Source organism: Quercus robur, chromosome 6 (genome assembly GCF_932294415.1).
Source record: "Quercus robur chromosome 6, dhQueRobu3.1, whole genome shotgun sequence".
Lineage (NCBI taxonomy): Eukaryota > Viridiplantae > Streptophyta > Magnoliopsida > Fagales > Fagaceae > Quercus > Quercus robur.
In genome coordinates, this window is record NC_065539.1 from 43970016 (window position 1) to 43990000 (window position 19985).

Genomic DNA, 19985 nt, shown 5'->3' on the forward strand with positions numbered 1-19985 from the left:
TCCATAAAACGTAGGGCTTAATATATAATTTACCTGTTTTTTCATAAAATGTAAAGAAAGGAATTTGAGCCCTGAACCAAACGCTAGAAGGGGACGGATTCCACTTTAATTAAAGATAATGTGATCTAATTTTGATTATTATGAATAATACAAACAAAGAAACAAACATGATATCTATCACAAACACATAAATATTGATTCTGCTTCCCTTTAAGGAAAAACGAAACGTGAAAGATTTTTATTCATCAAACAAAAAAACTTACAAGCATTGGATTCGGACTAGATTATTAAGATGAAGACACTCAAAAAGAGAGGACTCGTGCTTATTACAATCTTACATATCACTACTGAGGGAAACTGTTGCATTATATTCAGCAGTGACATCCCAGATTCTTTCTCCACCAAAATTGAGGTTATATTTGGACTGTTTATTTGGGAAGAACAAGCCAAAGTTTTTCTCTAGCTCTGGTTGTTTCTGATTCTCATTAAACATGGCAAAAAGATAGGTCTCTATTGCCCTCCCAGGCCTCTTTGGTGTACCTCCTTTGACATGCCTAATCAAATTTGAGTAATAAGTACGTGCATTATCAAATGATGTAGCAAATCCACCTGCTGATGGCCATCCACTCTCTGAAACAACAACCTCCAATGAACCGCCCCACGACCTCTCGAGAGCTGAGTACAGTGCATCCATCATTGCATCAAAAAGGTTTTGGTATCCATTGGGTCCATCCCATGCCACAACTGATGGGGAAGTAAACAAAGCATAGGGAAGAGAAATGTCGCGTGGATTTCCAGCATAGCTAAAATAAGTGTACACATTGGCTAGTAAGGGTGCCTTAGCGTATACTAGGTGACCAATGATTGGGTCTAAATATGATCTAACATCACCTCTGAAAGCCCCTTGTGATGGAGGGTAGGAGTTACCTATTAAGGTCATGTCAATTGCAATTGAAACCTGGATTTGGTCCTTAAGGCCAGCTGATCTAATTGCATTGAATACGTTGGTTAAGGCAGGGAGAACAAATTGTGCTAACCCAGCTGTGCCTCCATTAACAGGACTCACTTCATTTCCAACTGCAATGTATCGAAACCTGACACTAGGCCAGAAGTTTAGTACGTTTTTTTGTACCCATGCTTGTGCGTTGGAAGGGTTGGCAAGGCTTTGAAGGTCTGAGTTTGGGACACCTAGCATGACTTCAATGTTAGAGCCTCTAAGGGCTTGTAGAACTGCTTGATTCGGATCATAGATTCTCATTCGCTTGATGTTGTTTGACTTGTAGAGAGCTATAACTTCTTGCACAGATGGCAGATCGTTGCCAAGCATTCCATAACAAACACCTACAGATTGTGCACCTGCATCCAAATATAACATTAATAGAAGTAATTTAAAAGGATGTACAATTAAGGAAATAACAAAGAGTATAATTTCTGATATAATAGAATGATAGAAAAGAATACACGTGATCAACTCTAACAAATCTATTGAGAATAAATAGCCGACCCCAAAATTTGGAAGTTAGGCTTGGTTGTTGATGTTGTTACCTATGTGTTGGGCTTTGTGGGTTAATTCCCTACACTATGTAGCGGTACTACTAGTCATATTTATTAATAAGACACATGGGTAATATGGATCATTTGCTAATTCTAATTAAGGAAATTTTTTTTTTCTTTCACAACAATGTTTAAAAATATTCATTTTCATTTTCATTTAAGCATAGTCTTGTGTGGAAAATCATTGCAAGCTGCACTAAGAGATTGTTACAGAATCAGGACCAAGACTTTATAAGACAACAAAGTCTATTTGAGATATATGCTTTGTTCTTCTGCAAAATGAAGTAACAAAAAAATAACACGCTTGTTGTGGTAATTAATAGTGACAACTCTCATAATTCAAATTATCCCCCCAAATAGGATACAAATTAAGCAGATTTGTGCAGATTGTAGGGAAGAAAATATTTCAGGCTTGTCTGAAAATTCTATTTTTGCTAGGAACATACCAATATGGGAATCAACACAAATGAGTCAGACTGCATGATGCTAGTCCTTGTCATGTTAAGCAATGAAGTGAATTTGTCAAGCCTCTTGAAATCTTGAAAACTATCATGGAACTTCTTTGCATATTGCAAATGATTCCTGTTTTCAACATTTCTTACATGATAGATTGACAATGTTGCCACTGTTAAAACTGTACTCTTTGACAGCATGCATGGCTTTTGCTATACTAGTTTTGATAGAGAATGATGCACACTGACACATTGTTTCATAAGTAAACGTATAAATCACACATAAATGCACATAAAAAGAGGTACAGTGAAAGAGAGAAGACCTGTTGTGGCAAGGTTCGCCATCAAGAACCCTAGAAGAAACACTATAGCTGCCATTAAGGATCTGTTACTTGTTTCAAAGAAGGTAGTCATAGAGAAGAAAAGGCACAAATCAAATAGCTTGAAAGCTTGTATTTGTCACCTCCATTTCGGCTCTTTATATAGACATAGAGTTTATAGTTGCCTGACTATATTATGCCTGAATATTCCATTCCAAATTACTTTTTAAGTTTCATGGCAGTCGATGTTTACCAATTCAATGCATGCTTATCTCTCTCAGTTTACTTTCAAAATATCTAAGTCTTCCTTTTTATTTAATTTGTGGGTAGATAAGATTGATGTCGCTATCTTCAATAAATAAATAAATGGTTCATTGCACTTTCTCTTTGACTATATGCAGTTGGGATGCCTCACGATTATTGATAATAAGCACTATGTTAAGATTTTCCTCTAAATTTTAACTAAAAAAAAATTGAAATTGCATCCAACATAAACTTGCCAAGAATCCTAATAGCACAAAACAAAATGTTTATTACTAATAATTAAGGGCGGATATTGCTCGATTTTAAAGTTTGTGAGAGATGTTACAACATTGTGCAACTTGCCAAAATAATTATTAAAAAAAACTCAATAGAGATCAACATGGATAGAGCATTGTACATTACCACCGCACATTATGCGATGGTCATTCCACAACATAAGTGCTTGTGAGGTGTGGAAGGGAAGGGTCGGAGTTTAAGTCTTTAGTAGGGAGGTTTACACATATATATACTTAGATTAGGTTAAAATAGAATTTCTATTTTGTTAAAAAAAAAAAAAAAAAAGGGCATTATTCAATTATAGTTATGAAATAGCAAATGTGAGAGAGTAGATAATATTTCAAGTAAGTCAATAATATTGTCAGCAACCAACTAAGTCGATGCTTCATGTATCCTTAGGTGACAAAATGGGGCTAAACAATTATTATTATTATTATTATTATTATTATTATTTTTTGCTTATTGGCTTTGAATATAGCATGTTGTGGTTTTTTTTCTTTTAAAAAAAATGCGCATGTTGGTTTCAGCAACCTGCAATCATTTTCTATGAAACAACAGCATTAATTTACGTGACAATCCATCAAATGATATTGTTATTTATTATTTTTGTACCTGTTATCATAAATGCTATTGGCTTTATCTCAATGATAAGCCTCCGGCGGCTTCACTGTAGCAATGGACTTGATTTTTTTTTTTTTTGAGAAAGAAGCAATGGACTACATTAATTGAACATTGATATGTTCAAATAAAATTCAAGAATTCTAAGGGTAGACCGAAGACCAGCAATGATAATTGATAATGCAAGGCTGTAAATGGAAGATACCTAAAAGTAGTCAAACATATGAAAGAAACGTTACAGGCGTGCAGCACAACAACAAGTGGAGACTTTTCCATTTAGAAAAGGGGGGGGGGGGGGGGGGGGGGGAACATAGTGGAGCTTCTTTCTTTCTTTTTTTTACTAAAATAGAGACCGAGAGTTTTATAGCTTTAACTGATTGGCAGATTCTGATATTTCCAATAAAAATATCTAAAGTTTAAAACTTCAAATTTCTCCTCTTCTATTGAAACTATCAGATTATCAAAATATTGCAGCCGGAGGATTCATGTCAATGATTATCACTCTAAGAAATTGAATAAAAATAAAGAAAAATGAGAGAAAATCAATATAAAGAATTTTATGCGGTTCAATAGTATACTTACATCCATGGGAGCCGTTAATAATTTTTCACCATAAAAAAAGAATTAGACTTATAACATATATATACTTCCTTAGTCAAAACACTAACCCGGTTAAAATCTCCAATATATATACTTACTTCTTAGTGTTTTATTGAAAATTTTTTGCTAAAAATGTACTAAAGTATACTTGTACTTTAAAAAAGTGAAAACAAGTAAGAAAAATAATTTTCTCCAAACAAACACTTAGGTTATTTTTGGTAACCATTTTTGTTTTCTATTTTTAAAAGATTTTTTTTTTTTTTTGGGAATATAAAGAAAAAACAATTTTCTTGTATTTTTGAAATCAAAAACATATTTGGTTAGTGTGGGGGTAGAATTCGCCAGTCAACGTTGGGCCATGGTACTCGTACAAAGCCCAACCATTAAAGGAAGCGAAGACACGGGCAGAAGACCCCCAGCCCAACCATGTTGGGCCGGGCTTGTTTAAGGGGCGCCCGAGGAGGAGTGCCTCCTCGGACGCACCAAATGGGAGACCAATTCACACTCTTTACATGATGAAAGGTCATCCAAAATCAAAGGAAAATGCTAGACGTTCAGGGGGCAACCACAACTGCCGCATTAAATGCAAGGAAACTACTTTTCCAGCCGCATTAATGTGGAGAGGACAGGAGAACAGTATTATCTTGGCCAGTGCAACTCATAGAAAAGGAGGAGGATGTCCTGTGGGACAGGCACTCAAGTAGAGGCCCAGATGATCAACAAGTGTAGGGTCATTATCATTCGAAGGATGCTATATAAGAGAAGAAAACCCCCATGATCAGGGGATCGGAAGCTGGAGAGCAAAAAAGTAAGGAAAGGAAGAGAGAGAAAGAAAGGAATTTTGTAAACGAAACTTTGGGGTACAGCCCCACGAACTATAATCCCAGGAAACTTAATGAAGTATTCCCACGTTCAAATGGTTGCATAGCTTACTAACAATTACGTTTACTCTGTCAAGACCTAGTTCTACGACCCACTCTCTACAAATTCATTGTTGAGGGTCTTTTGGGCCAGAATCGCTCACTTGTTGGGCTTGGGCCCCAAAATCGACTCTTACAATTGGTGCCGTCTGTGGGAAGAATTTGTGTCTCGACAAGTGAACAGTAAGAAATGGAAGGATCAGGCCTGCGCCAAACCAGACGTGCAGATTCTCAACGGCAGGACAATTTTTTAAATGTCGAACGAGGGAACGACCAAGATAACCAACGAGAGGGAAGCGTGAACACCTCTTACACGAGTAAAAGCCGTTCAAAGGGGAAGGATCATGCACCCCATGAGCAAAACGATCGAAAGGCTTTACGAAAAGAGATTGATGATTTGAGGAAAAAGCTGCGCCGAGCACAGCAGAAACGTCCTTCGCCCGGCTCGGGCTCTAGCAGTGACGAGGATAACGAATATCGACGAAGATAAAGAACCCCTCTGAGCGAGACCTTTTCCTATGATGAAGAAAGGCCTCGTAAACGCCGCCACAAAAGCCCATCTTACCAAGGCCTGGCCAACGATTCCATGAGTAAGGCCCTGGATCGCATCTCCCAGTCGCCGTTTACACGTAGAATAGAGAGGGCAGTGCTTCCTCGGCGGTTCCATCAACCAACGTTTGCTATATACAATGGTCGGACCGACCCAATGGAGCATGTGAGCTAATTCAATCAGAGGATGGCCGTCCACACCAGGGATGAGGTGTTAATGTGTAGGATATTCCCATCTAGCTTGGGACCCATGGCGATGAGATGGTTCGATTCCCTCCAGCCGAACTCCATAGATTCCTTTAAACAGCTGACGCAGGCTTTTGGTTCTCGTTTCATCACCAGCACTAGAGTCCCTCGGCCCCTCAATTCCCTCCTATCCTTGTCCATGCGGGAAGGAGAGACGCTGAAGGCCTACTCGGATAGATACTGGGAAATGTATAACGAGATCGAAGGGAAATATGATGACGTCGCCATCAGTACGTTCAAAAGGGGCTTGCCGACAGAACATGGCTTACGAAAGTCCCTCACTGGAAAGCCAGTCACCAGCGTGCGCCAACTCATGGACCGAATTGACAAGTACAAAAGGATCGAGGAGGACCAGCAAATGGGGAAGGGTAAAGCGAAGGTCGTCCCTCAGGAGAGGAGGGACTTCAGGTCGGAACGATTTAACAACAGTAATAGGCCGAGAAGGGACTATGTAGAGCAGCCCGGATCTACTGGAGCTCAGGCAGTCCATGCTGTGTTCCGAGAACCTCTTCACAAAATCCTAGAGAAGGTGAAGTATGAGCCTTTCTTTCAGTGGCCGAACAAGATGGCTGGCGACCCTTTGAAGCGTAATCAGAACCTGTATTGCGCGTACCATCAGGAGTCAGGTCACACTACTGATGATTGCAGGAACCTGAAGAACTATTTAGACCGGCTCGTCCGAGAAGGGAAGCTGAGACATCTGCTGCATCGCCCTGAAGGATGGCAAGAACCATCAAACAATGAAACCAGACAAAGTACGTTGAGGCCACCCATTGGCACAATTAATGTCATTCTCGCCGCACCTGGAAGAACGGGCTCTGTCCCCTTCAGGGTAATGTCAGTGAGCAGTTTCCCGACTAAGCCAGACGATAGGGAATCCAAGAGAGCTAGAATGAGCGCCACGCCATTAATCGGGTTCACGGAGGAAGACAAACAAGGAACTATCCAACCCCACGACGATGCCTTAGTTGTTACACTCAGAATAGGAGGTTATGACGTGAAAAGGGTGTTAGTTGATCAAGGCAGCACCGCAGAGATAATGTACCCTGATTTGTATAAGGGATTGAACTTGAAGCAGGAAGACCTGTCGCCATACGATTCCCCCCTGGTTCGCTTTGACGGAAAGGTCGTCATCCCGAGAGGCATGGTTAGGTTGCCTGTGCAAACAGACTCAGATGTAGTAGAAGTGAACTTCATCGTCGTAGATGCATACTCCCCTTACACAGCTATCGTGGCCCGGCCATAGCTTCATGTACTAGGGGCTGTGTCGTCAACCTTGCACCTAAAGGTGAAATATCCGTCAGGAGGTCAGATCAAAGAGATAATAGGAAACCACGAAGTAGCTAGGCAATGCATGGTGTCGGCAATCTTGCAACAACAGGATTGCATAACTTCCACTTCGACCGAGAACGGCTTATAGCAATTAATGACTACGATCCCAACTGCAGGCAGTGGAGGGCCAGCCACGGAGGTGAACTGTGAGGAGTTGGAGAAAGTACTGGTCGGATCTGACCCTAAGAGATTTTTTCAAATTGGTTCGGAATTGCCGCCCCAAGAGAAGTCAGCACTGACAGCTTTCCTCCGACAGAATATAGACGTGTTTGCTTGGGACCCCTATGAGGCTCTTCGGGTCGACCCGGATTTCATCTGCCACCACCTTAATGTGAATCCGGCTATAACCCCTAAGCGACAGGCTCCTCGACGACCATCGAAAGAACATGCCGACGCCGTGAGAAAAGAGGTCGCAAGACTGAAGAAAGCTGGGGCTATCAAAGAGGTCTTCTATCCTGAGTGGTTAGCCAACACGGTAGTGGTGAAGAAGAAGAGCGGGAAATGGCGGGTCTGCGTAGACTTCACAGACCTAAACAAGGCGTGTCCAAAGGATCCCTTCCCAATGCCCAGGATAGACCGGCTGGTAGATTCAACTGTCGGACACCCAAGGATGAGTTTTCTAGACGCCTTTCAGGGCTACCATCAGATACCCTTGGCTGCCGGAGACCAGGAGAAGACGGCTTTTGTCACCCCAGTTGGAAATTATCATTATAAGGTGATGCCATTTGGCCTGAAAAATGCCGGGTCAACCTATCAAAGGATGATGACCAAGATGTTTGAACAGCAAATGGGTAAAAGCGTTAAAGTGTACATAGACGACATGGTGGTTAAAAGCAAAGTAGTTCCAGATCATCTTGAAGACCTCGACAATGTTTTTCAAATACTGAGAAAATATAAGCTACGACTGAACGCAGCCAAGTGTTCGTTTGGAGTGGGATCAGGAAAATTCTTAGGTTATATGGTGACTCACAGAGGCATAGAGGTTAACCCTGACCAGATAAGAGCCATCCGTAGCTTGCAGCCTCCTCGGAACCCTAAAGAGGTACAGAAGCTTATTGGCATGATAGCTGCTTTAAACCGTTTCATCTCTCGTTCAGCAGACAGATGCAGACCATTTTTTCTCCTATTACACAAGTGGAAGGGATTTGAGTGGAATGAAGATTGCGCTGTAGCTTTCCAACAATTAAAGGAGTACCTCGCCTGACCACCAATTATGTCCAGTCCAGATGCCGACGAGGTTTTGTTTGCCTACATTGCAATAGCCCCGCATGCGGTGAGCTTGGTGCTAATTCGTGAAGACAACGGCAAACAGCGACCAGTCTACTACGTTAGTAAATCACTGCAGGAGGCGGAAACCCGTTATCTTCCCCTCGAAAAGGCTATCTTGGCTGTCGTGTAGGCCACGCGAAAGCTTCCGCACTACTTTCAAGCACACACTGTGGTGGTGCTGACACAACTCCCCATAAAGTTTGTCCTACGCAGCGCCGATTACACAAGCAGAATTGCAAAGTGGGGAACGATCCTAGGCGCTTTCGATATTAGGTACATGCCTCGTACTGCTGTAAAGGGCCAGGTCCTTGCCGACCTAATAGCAGAGTTTGCAGAGCCCATGCTAGAGGAACAAAACGTGGCGGGATCACTAGGGGCTGATGAGAAGATGATCAGCACAATCTCCCAGCATGAAAACACTTGGTGGAAAGCGCACGTCGATGGCGCAGCGAACCAAAGGGGCTCCGCAATAGGACTTGTCCTGCTCTCACCTGAAGGGATAACCATAGAGAAGTCATTGAGACTCGGTTTTTCAGCCACGAATAACGAAGCCGAATATGAGGCGCTATTTGAGGGAATGGGAATGATCCGGAAAATGGGGGGGAAATCCGTAGACATGTTCTCGGATTCAAGACTTATTGTGGGGCAGGTAAATGGAGACATGGAGGCAAAGGATGAAAGAATGCAAGAGTATCTAGTTCAGGTTAAGCACCTACAGACCCAATTTCATCACTTCCGCTTGACACACATACCCAGAAGTGGGAACACTCATGCTGATTCTCTCGCGACGTTGGCTACCTCCTCGGCTCAACCCCTATCTCGGGTCGTTCTGGTAGAAGAGATCCTCCGTCCGCTAACAGAGAAGGCCAATGGGCTTGGGATACATAACATCAGGGCAGGACCGAGCTGGATGGACCCTATCGTTCTGTACTTAAAGCATGACACCTTGCCAGATGATAAGGTAGAGGCTGGCAAAATCAGGAGAAAAGCTACTCGATTCTGGTTATCGGAGGACTCCAAGCTTTACAGACGCTCGTTCTCGGGGCCGTATTTGCTGTGTGTGCACCCCGAGGCTGCTGAACTCATCCTAGAAGAGTTACACAAAGGAATTTGCAGAAGTCACACGGGGGGCAGGTCTTTGTCTCACAGAGCCTTAACGCTGGGTTATTGGTGACCGAGCATGCATAAAGAAGCCCTGGATTATGTGAAGAAGTGCGACCAATGCCAGAGATTCGCTCCGAGCATACACCAGCCCGATGGCAAGCTAAACCCAATGTCTAGTCCTTGGCCATTTGCGTAATGGGGCCTGGATATACTTGGTCCATTCCCCAAGGCAACAAGGAACAGAAAATTTCTTCTCGTCGGCACCAACTACTTCACCAAATGGGTGGAGGCTGAGGCGCTGGCAAACATTAGGGACGTCGATGTCAAGAAATTTCTTTGGAAAAATATAGTCACCAGGTTCGGCACCCCGCACACCCTGGTGTCGGACAACGGGCTCCAGTTTGACAGCAAAGCCTTCAGAAGGTACTGTAGCGAGCTAGGAATTGTTAATCAGTACTCCACGCCAGCTTACCCCCAAAGTAATGGACAAGCAGAAGCCGTCAATAAAACCATAATGAACGGACTGAAAAAGAGACTAGATGACGCAAAAGGAAGATGGGTAGAGGAGTTAGCCCATGTCTTGTGGACATACCGTACCACGCCTCGTAGGTCCACAGGGGAAACCCCTTTCTCAATGACCTATGGGGCCGAGGCTGTCATTCCACTGGAGGTGAACTTCCCAACCCAGAGGACCACCACCTTCTGCCCCGCTACCAATAACAAACTTCTGGAGAAGAGCTTGGATCTCATCGACGAAAGAAGGGAGGGTGCGATAGTCCACCTAGCTAACTATCAACAGAAGCTCAAGCAAGGTTACGACGCCAAGGTGAAGTCCAGACCATTAGCGCCTGGGGATCTAGTACTGAGGAAGGTCTTAGGCACTACGAGGAACCCCGCATGGGGAAAGCTCGAACCAAATTGGGAGGGACTGTACCGCATCACTTCTGTAGCCGACATAGGAGCCTACTTTTTGGAAGACTTGGACAAACGTGTAGTGCCACGCCCTTGGAATGTAAACAACCTGAAAAGGTACTGTTATTAATGAAAGATATAATTTTTAAATGCCGTATTGCTGTGCAGTTACTTACCTAAGTGTTAAACAGAACCCAAGTCCTGCATGGCTCCTCGGCCACAGACTTGGGGGAAATTAACCGCGATACTATTCTCACCAAGTGTTAAACAGAACTCAAGTCCTGCATGGCTTCTCGGTCACAGACTTGGGGGAAATTAACCGCGACACAATTCTCGCTAAGTGTTAAACAGAACCCAAGTCCTGCATGGCTTCTCGGTCACAGACTTGGGGGAAATTAACCGTGAAGCGATTCTCACCAAGTGTTAAACAGAACCCAAGTCCTGCATGGCTCCTCGGCCACAGACTTGGGGGAAATTAACCGCGATACTATTCTCACCAAGTGTTAAATAGAACCCAAGTCCTGCATGGCTTCTCGGTCACAGACTTGGGGGAAATTAACTGTGAAGCGATTCTCACCAAGTGTTAAACAGAACCCAAGTCCTGTATGACTCCTCGGCCACAGACATGGGGGAAATTAACCGCGATACTATTCTCACCAAGTGTTAAACAGAACCCAAGTCCTGCATGGCTTCTCGGTCACAGACTTGGGGGAAATTAACTGCGACACAATTCTCGCTAAGTGTTAAACAGAACCCAAGTTCTGCATGGCTCTCTGGACCACAGACTTGGGGGAAATTAACCATTAAGCTATTCTCACTAAGTATTAAACAGAACCCAAGTCCTGCATGGCTCGTCGGCCACAGACTTGGGGGAAATTAACCGCGATACAATTCTCACTAAGTGTTAAATAGGGCCCAAATCCTGTCTGGCTCTTCGAACCAGGGACTTGGGGAAAATAAGGTTCACAGCCAGTTCGCCTAATTATTAACTATCGTTCTTTTCACATATTCATTCGCTTATGCTTGGTTATCAACAGTTAGTGACGGAATAGACATCCATTCATGATGAAAACAAAAAAAAAAAAAAAAAAAAAAAAAGAAGAAAAAGAAGAAGACGATAATATTTGAAGGAAAATAACCTTTATCATTAAAATCCAAAGCGGTTCTGATTACAAACACTAATAAGGCGAAACAAAGCAAAATACAAAAAAGAAGACAAATGAAATACTATACTACTGTCCTAAAAGCCCTGAGTAGGAGCGGGCTGATCATCTACTGCTTGGTTCCCTGAGACAACTTCCTTGGCATGAGCAACGATCTCACTTATACGAAGGCTGTCCTCGGGTAACTTGTCCTGCGCAGCCTGTTCCGTGCCCCCAGCCTCGGGAATAGAGGAGTCGGTTGGAAGAGGCTCTTCGGGGGCAACCTCGTCAGGGATCTCGCGTATATCCTCTGGGAAAAAGATGTTCTCAGCCTTCCTGAGATCAGAATCTGCTGGGACAGCTGCCCGATCCATGGCTACACCCCAGGACGTGGTGATGTATTCCCTGCAGACGGTTGCAACCTCCTCGGTCAGCCTAACCTCAGTATCATGGGCTCCACGTTCATATGAGGCCGCCACAGCCTTCTAGGCAGCTTCCCTAGCCAAGCGGGTCTCCTCCTTGGTCCTTGCAAGCTCAGCCTTGAGCGTCGAAACCGCTTGCTGCTCTGCCGTAAGTTTCTCCTCAGATTGGTGGACCTGTATGCGCAGATCCTCAGCTTGCTTTTCCGCATTCTTAAGGCCGGCCTCCGCGCTCGCATGAGCTTTCTTCACCTCCTTTATTTCATTATTCTAACGATCAAAATCCTGTTTGAGATCGCCAGCGGCCTTCTCGGCGGCGGAGCAGGACTGTGCCTCCCTATGCAAGTCCTCGAGAGCCTTCTTGGCCCATTCCTCAGCAACAAAAATTTGTTGAGTGACCTGCGCTCGGAAGGAAATAAAAACCCTATTAAAACGTGACGATAAGAGGGTACACAATATAGAGACGAGATAGAAGATTCCACTTACCATGGCCATGTCCCTTTTCAATGACATGAAAAGGTCTGGCTGACGAGTCTTTCTGAGACCCTCCATATCACGGGGTAAGAGAAGAGGCTGCTGCAGGGCCTCGGCTAAGAATGATGCCTGCCCTCGTTGGGATTCCCATAGGGTCGCATCCCAAGGGATCGAGGCGCCATCTAATTTGATCCGCGGCGACCATGTTCGTTGTTCCCTACGAATGGCCGCCTCGTCTCGGCTATCAACGGATCTATTCCTCTTCTCTCGGGGCTCTCTCGTCTCCTTTCCTTTCTTCTGAGGCCTGGCCTTTTCGCGGCCAATCTCTCCTTCCTCCATTTCATCTACAGGCCTTTTTCGCCTTAAGTTAGGCATAGGCTGCAGCGCCGCGTCCGACGTGGGAGGGGGAGGAGAAGCAAGAGCCTTAGGAGCATTTTGTTCCTTCAGGACGTCCTTAAAGGACTGCCCCTTGCTCCTGTTAGATAGAAGGCCCCTGAGGCCAGTCCTTGGCTTCAAATCCATCCCTTCTTCTTCAGTCTCTTCGCTGATATCAACTTGTGCGATCACTAAACCAGTATCAGGAGCCGCTGAGGCACGGTCTAAATCGGCGTCGGAGTCCGAGAGCTCTACTATCCTGGCCGACACCTCTCCTTCCTCAGTAAATTGGAACTGGTCTATTTGTTCCTCTAAGGATGAATGCGAAGAACCAGCCTCCTCCTCCGGGATAACCACTGCGGGAAAGACGCGTTGGGGAGGCAGCTGAACAGGAGGTAAGTCTATTGGAGTAAGGAACCCCGGTATGGATACGTCAATACGTGCCAATCTTGGACTGCCAGCCCTTATAGCTTGTCCGGGGTCTACCAAGGATCGAGTGAGGGGAACGTAGTCCAAAATCAAAGGAGCCGACCGTAATTGTCCGTCCTCACTTACGAAAATCTCAAATCTCAAGAGGTAATTTAGAGCCGGGATGTTGACCAAGCTCAGCCGAGGGGATGTTCGCTCCTTGTCTGCAAAGGCCGTTAAAGGATTTACGTTAGTCCGAGGAGGCGTGCAACCAAACCAACAAGTTTAAAATAAAAAGAAAAGAAAGAAAGAAAGAAAAAAGAGGGGGGGGAGGGGAGAGCTCAAAACTAAGGTCCTCCCCACGGAATATAGTTCTATGACACCCCACCTGGCGTTCCCGCCCTAGTCGGACAGTGAATGCCGTCATGCCATGGTCCGGAGACGATCAGATGGTCGTCCTTCAAACCTTTGCTGGACTTGGGAAGGCAGGATATCAACCTCACTTCGTCAGTCCTGGACTTTAGGTAGTATGAGTCACTGAGCTTATGGCATTCATAAAGATGAACCACGTCATGCCATGAAAGGCCAAGGTTCATTTGGTCGTTTAAGGCGCCGGCGCACCCCAGGATCCAGAACAGGTTCGCGGTGCACAGGTGTGGGGCCAATCTATGACCACGTAGGTAGTCCCTAGTTATTCTCCCCATTGAAATCGTCATTCCTCCTTCCACGAAGGCTATCATTGGAATTGCGACTTCTCCCGTTCTTCTTTTGAACAAAATTTCCTCCTGGTGGCAGTACTCTAAACCTACCTCCGGGGGAATACGATACTTCACCCTAAAGCCCACCATACCGGCCGGAGAGTCTACAATTTTTTCAAGCCTACCCATCCCCTCTAATCCTAGACAACGTGAAGGCAGTTTGACTAATGAAGAGAAACGAAGAAGAAGCGCGCACTTACAGGTAAGAAACTCGACGGAATCTTCAAGAGAATGGCGGCGAAGGTAAGAACGGGCTGAAGGAGAAGGCTCTGAGATGTTCTGAATACTGGAGTGTTCGTCAAAAGTGAGGAATGAACGCCTTCAAAACCTTATATACTCAGAGGGAGTTGGACAGACACACTCCCGCCTAGAGCAAAAGAAACATTGTCCACCGTTGATCTGGTCTCCAACCGTTGGATTGAAAGAGCGTAAAACTCCAAAAGCTGCAATTACTTTCCCTCGGATCATTAAATGCCTTCAGCATTAATGAGGCGCGTGAGGGCACGCCCCCGCACGTGTGAAGCGGGAATCCACAACGAACTGTCCAGTAGGCATCAAAATCCCGCCTTTCCTCCTCGGACCAAGAAGGAAGAGCCGGAATTTTGAGGGGCTATTGTGGGGGTAGAATTCGCCAGTCAACGTTGGGCCATGGTACTCGTACGAAGCCCAACCATAAAAGAAAGCGAAGACACGGGCAGAAGACCCCCAGCCCAACCATGTTAGGCCGGGCTTGTTTAAGGGGCGCCCGAGGAGGAGTGCCTCCTCGGACGCACCAAATGGGAGACCAATTCACACTCTTTACATGGTGAAAGGTCATCCAAAATCAAAGGAAAATGCTAAACGTTCAGGGGGCAACCACAACTGCCGCATTAAATGCAAGGAAGCTACTTTTCCAGCCGCATTAATGTGGAGAGGACAGGAGAACAGTATTATCTTGGCCAGCGCAACTCACAGAAAAGGAGAAGGATGTCCTATGGGACAGGCACTCAAGTAGAGACCCAGATGATCAACAAGTGTAGGGTCATTATCATTCGAAGAATGCTATACAAGAGAAGAAAACCCCCATAATCAGGGGATCGGAAGCTGGAGAGCAAAAAAGTAAGGAAAGGAAGAGAGAGAAAGAAAGGAATTCTGTAAACGAAACTTTGGGGTACAACCACACGAACTGTAATCCCAGGAAACTTAATGAAGTATTCCCACGTTCAAATAGTTGCATGGCTTACTAACAATTACGTTTACTCTGTCAAGACCTAGTTCTACGACCCACTCTCTACAAATTCATTGTTGAGGGTCTTTTGGGCCAGAATCACTCGCTTGTTGGGCTTGGGCCCCAAAATCGGCTCTTACAGTTAGTTAAAATTAAAAAAAAAAATAGTTTTTTGAAGAAAAAAATAATAAAATACTAAAATATGTTGTTATTAGGATTTGAACTAATACTAACTCATTAAATAAGACAGATTTATTAAATTAAATGCGTGTTTTCCTTAACTTTTGAAAACTAGAAACTAAAAACAGCATTTTGTATGTTTTCAGTTTCCTTTACAAATTGAGTTTTGAGAACAATTTTTGTTTTCTGTCTATTTTGAGTTGGCAAACAAGTTTTTTAGTTTCAAAAATAGAAAATTGTTTTCAAAAATAGAAAATAAGGGGGAAAAACAGTTACCAAATATAGCGTTTTGCTTAAAAAAATTTGTTAAAAGTGTACTAAAATATACTTGTATTTTGAAAAAGTGAAAACAAAAAAGAAAAAATGAGATTTTAAAAAATTGTACATAAAAGCTAAAAACAAAAAATATGGCTTATAAGCCAATGCCTAACGGTGTCGGTTTACATTCTCATTCGGAATATGAGCCACCATCCCTAACAATTCATGCTAAAGAAAAAGTGAGTTTATTTTGGGGAGGAAAAAAAAAATATAAGATTATAATGTTAATGAATGGGATGAAATTTGACAAAGCTTGAGTAGATGTTAGTTTTGATTTTCATAAACTTTTTTGTATTTATACTTTGCCCACCACCCCCCCCCCCCACCCCCCCCCAACTTCGAATCCTAATTCCATCCCTGACACAACTCCTAATAGCATATTTTGCTCTCACACATTCAGTGGTGCTAGAGACTCACAATGTCTATCTTCCAAGATAAAATGATCAACCAGATGGAAAAGAAGCACTACAAGGTCCGTACTCAACAAACTAAACTATGTCTCTTTCACTCTCTTTGATTCTATGTTTATGCACAAAAATATTTTCTCCGGGAGAAAACTAAAGTTGTTTTTATGAACGAGAGATTATGAATATATACGCTGATCAATAGACATATTATTCAATAATAACTTATGTATACAGACTTATTGACTCAAAAAATAAAATAATTAAATATTATTATTATTTGGACAAGAGGGCTCAATTTACATGTGCTTAAAGCCCACACTCATGAGCATATAAACTTATATTCTCTATCATTTCCCATGGACTCGAGAATTCTCACAACTTTAATATCATGTCCAAGTAAACACATTATGAGTCAATTTCTTACTCACTCCATAATATTTATTTTTCTAACACAAGATTGTTTGCATGTCGTGGCATCTTATCCAATCTAAAAATTGAACAACAATAACCATCTCTAAATATTCGAAGAATACCAAATTCATATTTACTTCTTGTACATCCATTATTAATTTATGTACTTGTATGTGGCATTACTTCTCATAGAATCTAAAAATAATTGAACATGTATTAATTTTTTATTGATCTTAGTATCTTACATGATGCACAGGCTCTTGCATTCGTACATGTCCATTAATGGTGCAAGCTGAGAGAAGGGAATCAGAACTTTTTCTTTTCTTTTCTTTTCTTTTCTTTTCTTTCTTAGGGAGGACTCATTTTAAACCCCATAATTTAGGAATAATCTAAATTAAACCCTGTTTCAAATTAAAAGAACACGATAAGGATAATTTTGCAGTACTAGCGCTTACCCATGATAAGGCGAAAAGCGACGATCTTAAATAACCCCGTCAGCTTCACTAGCTTGGAAACGACAATAGGAGGTCTACGGCTCTACCTCGACGCTGACGGCAATACCGTGGCTAACGAAATAGGAAGCTAACGTGAGGGAGCTGAAGACTACATATGGGTCTGACGATGCTGTCGTGGCCTTACTTGGCCCCTATGCATGTGCATATAAGGAAATATATTGCGCCCCACGTCCCCACGTTCAATGCTAATCAAGAGTACTCCTACAAGAAAAGGATTTCGCAAAATACATTCATAAGGATTCCTACAAGGAAAGGACTTCTAAAATCAAAGAATAGATGTCAACCCTCTACTACTATAAAAACTCCAAAACCCTCACAAATCAAAGTACGTATAATTCACCCCAGCTCTGACACTCTAGAGTTGTGAGAAGTTCTAACTTGACCTTCGGAAGGTATTTGGCCAGCACCACACTAGTGCTCTCTGTTAGGTCTTCTCTTTTTGGGATGTGCGGGTATTGTTCCGAGCACTTGAGAACCAATTGTGACTTACTGTTGATTTTTCAGCATCATCAGAACACTACATTTTTTAATCGTATCAATTTAAACTCTCAATCAAACCCAAAAATCAATCATCGATCCAAATCAAACTTGAAAACTCTAAGGTATAAATTGATATGATTTTGCAAGTACATAGTCGATTTTAAATTAGCAAAACTATAAGATTAATTTGTAACAGTCTTAAACTTAAGGTTTAAATTAAAACTTTTGAAACTATATGGTTTGATTTCAAACCATCCATAAAACGTAGGGCTTAATATATAATTTACCTGTTTTTTCATAAAATGTAAAGAAAGGAATTTGAGCCCTGAACCAAACACTAGAAGGGGACGGATTCCACTTTAATTAAAGATAATGTGATCTAATTTTGATTATTATGAATAATACAAACAAAGAAACAAACATGATATCTATCACAAACACATATAAATATTGATTCTGCTTCCCATTAAGGAAAAACCAAACGTGAAAGATTTTTATTCATCAAACAAAAAAACTTACAAGCATTGGATTCGAACTAGATTATTAAGATGAAGACACTCAGAAGGAGAGGACTCATGCTTATTACAATCTTACATATCACTACTGAGGGAAACTGTCGCATTATATTCAGCAGTGACATCCCAGATTCTTTCTCGACCAAAATTGAGGTTATATTTGGGCTGTTTATTTGGGAAGAACACGCCAAAGTTTTTCTCTAGCTCTGGTTGTTTCTGATTCTCATTAAACATGGCAAAAAGATAGGTCTCTATTGCCCTCCCAGGCCTCTTTGGTGTACCCCCATTGACATGCCTAATCAAATTTGAGTAGTAAGTACCTACATTATCAAATGATGTAGCAAATCCACCTGCTGATGGCCATCCACTCTCTGAAACAACAACCTCCAATGAACCGCCCCACGACCTCTCGAGAGCTGAGTACATTGCATCCATCATTGCATCAAAAAGGTTTTGGTATCCATTGGGTCCATCCCATACCACAACTGATGGGGAAGTAAACAAAGCATAGGGAAGAGAAATGTCGCGTGGATTTCCAGCATAGCTAAAATAAGTGTACACATTGTCTAGTAAGGGTGCCTTAGCGTATACTAGGTGACCAATGATTGGGTCTAAATATGATCTAACATCATCTCTGAAAGCCCCTTGTGATGGAGGGTAGGAGTTTCCTAATAAGGTCATGTCAATTGCAATTGAAACCTGGATTTGGTCCTTAAGGCCAGCTGATCTAATTGCATTGAATACGTTCGTTAAGGCAGGGAGAACAAATTGTGCTAACCAAGCTGTGCCTTCATTAACAGGACTCACTTCATTTCCAACTGCAATGTATCGAAACCTGACACTAGGCCAGAAGTTTAGTACGTTTGTTTGTACCCATGCTTGTGCGTTGGAAGGGTTGGCAAGGCTTTGAAGGTCTGAGTTTGGGACACCTAGCATGACTTCAATGTTAGAGCCTCTAAGGGCTTGTAGAACTGCTTGATTCGGATCATAGATTCTCATTCGCTTGATGTTGTTTGACTTGTAGAGAGCTATAACTTCTTGCATAGATGGCAGATCGTTGCCAAGCATTCCATAACAAACACCAACAGATTGTGCACCTGTATCCACATATAACATTAATAGAAGTAATTTAAAAGGATGTATAATTAAGGAAATAACAAAGAGTATAATTTCTGATATAATAGAATGATAGAAAAGAATACATGTGGTCAATCCTAACAAATCTATTGAAAATAAATAGCCGACCCCAAAATTTGGAAGTCAAGGCTTGGTTGTTGATGTTGTTAGAGCATCTCCAGTAGATTCTCCGAATTTTTGTACTGTTTGGAAAATAAATAGTAACTTTTACCTTTTAGCTACACACTTTTTCAAATACACTTTCCAATAGATTTTCTATCTCATTTAAATATTATTTCTTCATTCATTCTTTATTCTTTGTTTATCATCATGTATTCTTCCTATATTCATTTCCAACAATTATATTTTTCAATAAAAAGTGTTACATTCATAACATTTTTCGCAATACTTTTACAAGAATCACATCAAAATCTTATGTGAAAAGTTGTTACTAGTTCTAATTTGATCCCACCGCTGAAATTGTTTTTTTACTCACCAATATTAACTAATAACAATCTATTACTTAAAATTTATTGTGAAAATATTATGGTAACATTTCTCAATTAAAATTTTTTATTTTTTATATTATTTTTCCTTTCTTTCAATTCATTCTCATCTACGTTTTCATTTCTTTTTTTCTTTTTCTTTTTTCTTGTTTTTCTCCTCCACACACGTGTCAACCTATCTCTACCCCCCCCCCCCCCCACACACACCCTTTCTTTTATTTTCTTTTCTCCCTCACATTCAAGAACATTCCAGCGAGCTCTCTCTCTCTTACTTGATTCCAAAACATTCACCAGCTCTTTGCAATAAGAAAAGAAGGAGGTATAGAGAGAAAGAACAA

The 19985-nt window shown here is 42.2% G+C and overlaps 1 protein-coding gene across 2 annotated transcripts in view; it reads right to left on the minus strand.

The window, feature by feature from the left end:
• Positions 1–209: 209 nt before the first annotated feature.
• Positions 210–19985, minus strand: part of LOC126688924 (glucan endo-1,3-beta-glucosidase, basic vacuolar isoform) — a 21150-nt gene continuing 1374 nt past the window's right edge. Inside the window, exons 2-3 of one of the 2 annotated variants that reach the window (XM_050383861.1) lie at positions 19108–19122; positions 210–1341 (exon numbers count right to left, since the gene is read on the minus strand). In XM_050383861.1, the coding sequence (XP_050239818.1) occupies positions 335–1341; positions 19108–19122 (1022 nt within the window). In that variant the 3' untranslated portion in view covers positions 210–334. Of the gene's footprint in view, positions 1357–2329; positions 2531–19107; positions 19123–19985 lie in introns of those variants that run through there. The other variant, XM_050383859.1, reaches the window with a different exon arrangement.